Source organism: Chanodichthys erythropterus, chromosome 17, assembly GCF_024489055.1.
Source record: "Chanodichthys erythropterus isolate Z2021 chromosome 17, ASM2448905v1, whole genome shotgun sequence".
Taxonomy (NCBI): Eukaryota; Metazoa; Chordata; class Actinopteri; order Cypriniformes; family Xenocyprididae; genus Chanodichthys; species Chanodichthys erythropterus.
The window spans coordinates 8,902,501-8,908,524 of NC_090237.1; the positions used below are offsets into that span (position 1 = coordinate 8,902,501).

General features: G+C 34.6%; 1 protein-coding gene across 4 annotated transcripts in view; it reads left to right on the forward strand.

Annotated features, from left to right (window-relative positions):
• Positions 1-5,933, forward strand: part of tnfrsf19 (tumor necrosis factor receptor superfamily, member 19) — a 48,093-nt gene extending 42,160 nt beyond the window's left edge. For all 4 annotated transcript variants that reach the window (XM_067365692.1, XM_067365690.1, XM_067365693.1 and 1 more), the window contains 2 exons: positions 718-899; positions 4,813-5,933. In XM_067365692.1, the coding sequence (XP_067221793.1) occupies positions 718-899; positions 4,813-4,817 (187 nt within the window). In that variant the 3' untranslated portion in view covers positions 4,818-5,933. The remainder of the gene's footprint in view (positions 1-717; positions 900-4,812) is intronic.
• Positions 5,934-6,024: the final 91 nt, after the last annotated feature.

A 6,024-nucleotide genomic window follows, 5' to 3' on the forward strand; every position in this document is an offset into this window, starting at 1 on the left:
TGATTAAATGACTCCTTAAAGGGTTAGTTCACTCAAAAATGAAAATTATGTCATTTATTACTCGCCCCCCTCATGCCGTTCCACACCCGTAAGACCTTCGTTAATCTTCGGAACACAAATTAAGATATTTTTGTTGAAATCCGATGGCTTCGTGAGGCCTCCATAGGGAGCAATGACACTCTCTCAAGATCCATTAATTTACTAAAAACATATTTAAATCAGTTCATGTGAGTACAGTGGTTCTATCTTAACATTATAAAGTGACGAGAATATTTTTGGTGCGCCAAAAAAACAAAATAACGACTTATATAGTGATGGCCGATTTCAAAACACTGCTTCAGGAAGCTTCGGAGCATTATGAATCAGCGTATCGAATCATGATTCGGATCGCATGTCAAACCACCAAACTGCTGAAATCACCTGACTTTGGTGCACTGAACTGCTGATTCGACATGCTGATTCATGAAGCTTCATGAAGCTTAATGGATCTTGAGAGAGGAAATGTCTTTGCTGGCTATGCAAGCCTCACTGAGCCATCAGATTTCAACAAAAATATCTTAATTTGTGTTCCGAAGATTAACGAAGGTCTTACGGGTGTGGAACAGCATAAGGGTGAGAAATAAGTGACATTATTTTCATTTTTGGGTGAATTATCCCTTAAACATCTCCATTGAACTCCATGAAATTTGACATCATAGTATGTTTTTGTCCCAACAGACTGGTGAACCCATCACTGGGAAGCAGCCAGGCAGAAGTAGGGTGTGCACCTGATGAGGCCTGGCCGCTCGTTCAGACCAGTGCAACCACAGAAGATCTCCAGAATGCCACACAAAAGGAAGAGGACGAGGAGCGAGACCCAAACAGTCGGCTTCTACTGCAACAGCTGTCTGCAACTGAAGGTGAGTGATGCTATGCGATGAAACGAATTACACTGGAATTAGTCCAAAGTGACTTACAGAAGTTATTACAGGGACAAACTCTCTGTGAATCATCACAACTCTCACAACACTATGTTGCTGTCAGGGTTGGAAAGACATGAGGCTCAGAAAATGACAGAATTTTCATTTTTAGGTGAACTAACATGAATAAACAATGAACAACACTTTTGTATACTATGCATAATTTACCAACATGTTCTCCAACCAATACGCCTATATAGGTAATTTGTCACTTCCTTGAAATATGACCCATAAGAGCGTTTACTAAAAGTTGCGCCCCTATCGACAACGGGACACTTTCATTTTAATGCGTTGTTCCCTTTTATCTGCGTCATATTACGGGTTTCGTGTAGCTCAATCGGCAGAGCATTGCAATATATAACTATATGCAATCATGTGATCATGCGATCATTGGTTCGATCCCTTGGAACGCATGTGCTCAAAGTCTATATGCACTAAATCACTGAGGGCAGGTTTAGGGATGGGGGTGGTTGTAGTCGTTAATAAAAAAAATTAGTTTTGCTAAATGGAAATAGGACAAATGATATAAAAAGTCCACACATTGCATTTAAATTAACATACATTTTGATTGATAACGAGAGTCATACGTCATTTCATGATGACGACTAGAGGGTGCATTACTTTAAAATGTAAATATAGGTCTTAAAACGACCTATAGGGTCGTTTTTTTTTTGGAGGACAGTCTCTAATATACTATTGTTCCTGTTTGTTCATTATACATTACTAATAAATGTCTTAAATTAAATTAAAAGCCATTATAAATGACTAATGTTAATTTATTTAAATTCAAATGTTAAAAATGCACACTACAATTCAAAAAGTTTGTGTCAGTAAGTTTTAAATGAATACAAGGACACATTAATTTGATCAAAATTGACTTATAATGTCCTATTTATAAAATATTTTGTATAAAAGTTTTTAAAACTTTCTTTTCATCAAAAAATCCTGAAAAAAAAAAAAAGTTAGCACAGTTTCCATGAAAATATTAAATAGAAAAGTCATTTTAAGTTGTAATAATATTTCACAATATTACTGTTTTACTGTATTTTTGATCAAATAAATATACGCTACTGTGCAAAACTTTGGGGTCGGTAAGATTTTATGTCGAAATGAACATTAGCCAGGATTAACAATCGCTGTAAAATGATTATTCATTGTTAGTTCAAACAAATTTAACCTTACTGTAAGGTGTTGCTAAAATCAAAATCATTTAAAAAATAAATAAAATAAGTCTGCAATGGATGGGTTTCTCATTAATTTGCTCCAGAAGCTGAACTATATTAACAAACTCAAAGTTTCACAGCAGAATTTACATAGTTTTCATTTGGCTCACATCTTGAATTCTAAGATGTTGAAACACTCTGCTTCTGTGTTCGTTTATGAGAGCCAAAGTAAATGAGCGACTGACAAACTGTCTATGTCGTCAAGAGCCGAGGGTGGTGTGTGTAAACACTTGCGATCGCAGGAAACAAAAGCCTTGTGGTGAAAAGCTGAACATGAAAGGAACAAATTATTCAATTTCCTTTGAAACACATAAAAGGGCCTTTTGACTGTCAAACAATATGCTGGTGTGAAACACGTGAAGTCATGCCTTTCCTACTTTGTTACCCTTCAAAATGTCACCAAATAGAATTATATGGTTACATAGATTTCTGTTTTTGTTTCAAGTATTTAACATTGACGTGTGAGATTATGATCCAAAAAGGAAGCTGACAGTAGTTAAAAAAAAAAAAAAAGTTCTCTCATCATGTTCCAAATCTTTTTTGGGAATGAACAAGGAGAAATTTGTTCAGAATGTTATGGCTGTTGTTTTCTTTATAATGAAATGAATAGGGACTGGGGCTGTCAAGCTCCAAAATGACTAAAAAAAACCCTCCATAAAAGTAGTTCAAATGTACAAAGGCCTGTTGTGGGGGGAAATTGTTTGTAGCCTGACTTGTTTGATTAGTTTGTTCCCACATTTTAGTTAAACTGTGGCCACATTGTCCTTATTTGTTCTCTCATTTTAATTTAGCTCAAGCATAAAACAAGGGAATGAATTAGTACAACATGGCCAAAATTTACTTTGAGGGACAGACCACTCAAAAATGAGTTTTTTACTCCCTCTCATTGTTGTTCCAAACCTGTATGACGTTCTTTCTTCTGTGGAACACAAACAGAGATATGATATACAGTACAGTCCAAACGTTTGGAACCACTAAGATTTTTAATGTTTTTAAAAGAAGTTTCGTCTGCTCACCAAAGCTACATTTATTTAATTAAAAATACAGTAAAAAAACAGTAATATTGTGAAATATTATTACAATTTAAAATAACTGTTTTCTATTTGAATATATTTCACAAAGTAATTTATTCCTGTGATGCAAAGCTGAATTTTCAGCATCATTACTCCAGTCTTCAGTGTCACATGATCCTTCAGAAATCATTCTAATATGCTGATTTGCTGCTCAAGAAACATTTAATGTGTACAATTGTACAAAATATTTGTGTACAATATTATTTTCAGGATTATTTGGTGAATAGAAAGTTCAAAAGAACAGTGTTTATCTGAAATCTAATCTTTTGTAACATTATAAATGTCTTTACTGCCACTTTTGATTGATTTAATGCATCCTTGCTGAATAAAAGTATCCATAATTTCTTTTCAAAAAAATAAAAATAAAAATTCTTACTGACCCCAAACTTTTGAACGGTAGTGTATAATGCTACAGAAGCTTTGTATTTCAGATAAATGCTGTTCTTTTGAACTTTCTATTCATCAAGGAATCCCGAAAAAAAAGTACACAACTGTTTTCAACATTGAAAATAATCATAAATGTTTCTTGAGCAGCAGATCAGCATATTAGAATGATTTCTGAAGGATCATGTGACACTGAAGACTGGAGTAACGATGCTGAAAATTCAGCTTTGCATCACAGGAATAAATTACTTTGTGAAATATATTAAAATAGAAAACAGTTATTTTAAATTGTAATAATATTTCACAATATTACTGTTTTTACTGTATTTTTAATTAAATAAATGTAGCCGTAGAGAGCAGACGAAACTTCTTTTAAAAACATTAAAAATCTTAGTGGTTCCAAACTTTTGGACTGTACTGTATATTCAGTTCCCTTTGACTTCCATTGTATTTTTTGTCCGTATAATGGAAGAATGGGAACCAAAACTGTTTAGTTACCAACATTCTTCAAAATATCTTCTGTTGTGTTTCACTGAAGATAGAAAGTCATACCCCTGACAGCAACATAGTGTCGGCCCAGATCCGGCCCACATCTGGTCCGTGTGTAATCCACACATATACCAGATGTGGGCCAGATCTGGGCCAAACTATGTTGCTGTCTGGGACAGGTTTGGAATGACGTGAGGGTGAGTAAATGATGACAGTATAGTCATTTTTTGGGTGGACTATTCCTTTAAACGAGGGAATACATAAGTAATCCAGTTTTTAATTTGGATGACGCCCTATTTCCCCCCTACATATGACGTGTGCTTATAATTTTTATTTTGACGTCAACTCATTTTGAGAGGGCATAAGATTTTCAGCAAAAAACAAAGCTGAATTTAAATTTTGATCTATTCCTCACACAAAACCATTGTATGGCTCCAGAAGACATTATAGACTACTTTTTATTGGTGCTTTTTGTCATTTCTGGAGCTTAAGGTCCTAATCCCCATTCACTTTCATTGTATAAAAAAAAATAAGTGAACTATCTCTTTAAGAGACAAGGCTTGCTCTTCTGTGCTAATTCACATAAATTAAGAGACTTCGTGAGACAAGTTTTAATTTACTCTGACTGATTCAGTGCCAAGCGATTAACATGTTTGTTCTTGCGCACTTTTTGTCTTGTTCCAGGATGACCTACTCTTATCTCACCTGTTGTTGGCCTCTGAGAGCCACTCTGGAGGTAGAAAGAGCAAAGGAAGATCCCACCTCAGATTACATCAGGCCACACACACACTGAGGACGTGTGTTTTGCCGTCTTTCTCCAGCAGTGTGTGACGCTCGCCAACAGCGCTTTAAAGAGACTTTATTAATGTGTAAACAAAACCACTCGAGAAAAGATTCTCTCTTTTGTAAAGGAAGCACTAGACGTTTAGTTATTTACCCCAGCACTGACTACCTGTTCGGGTGGGTTGAAGTTAAGGTTTGGCTGCAGGTATTAGTTGCAGTCGACCTGAATGGCTTGCAGACTCTTTGCAGTACATTCCAGTTCCATAGATCAAACTGTGCATGTGTGTGTGTGTGTGTGTGTGTGTGAGATCTCCAGTGTGCTGAATTGTAGATATTGTATTATAGGAAATAGAAGGACAATATTTTTTATAATGTAGATACTCATCTTGTGCCTTCACTCTTGCTTTTTGTATTGATGGTTGGTGAACTCATAAAAACAATATGAATTTTGTGGCTCATCAAATTTGTAAATAAAACTTTACAAGATTTGCTTGAGTGTTTTAATGAAAATATAATGACATGCAAATAATAAAATGATTAAATATACAAAGTCTAATATACAAAAGCACTGTATTTTTTTTTTTTTAGATTTTTCCACCTTATTTTTCAGTTAAGAGTGTGTGCGGCCATTTGTAATTTTAATGTGTCTGGCTTAGTGTCATTCGCTTCCAGTTACTTTTAGCTGTACAAAACAGCTTATGCTGCTTGATATTGCAAACTGGTATTTCTTACCACATTATTTTAATGTATTGTCTTAGTTTGTAGCGCAAACACTTTAATATTCTTCTCGTTATTTCCCCATAGCAGCTAATAAATCAGATGTCTCGCACATTCACAGAAAACACCTTACTTCTACGTTGAAAAATAAGGTGGATACTCGGAGACCTGAGTAAATTCACATGATCCTTTTTGAGGACAAAAAGAAAATACAGTGTGTTTAATTACTATCCAAAAATATTAACCGTTTTTGTATCACATTTGAATCGTGAATATCACAAAAACATGTCTGGTAATATTTTTTCCCATACATGTACATGTGTGTGTGTGTGTGTGTATATATATATATATATATATATATATATATATATATACACACACACACACACACACACA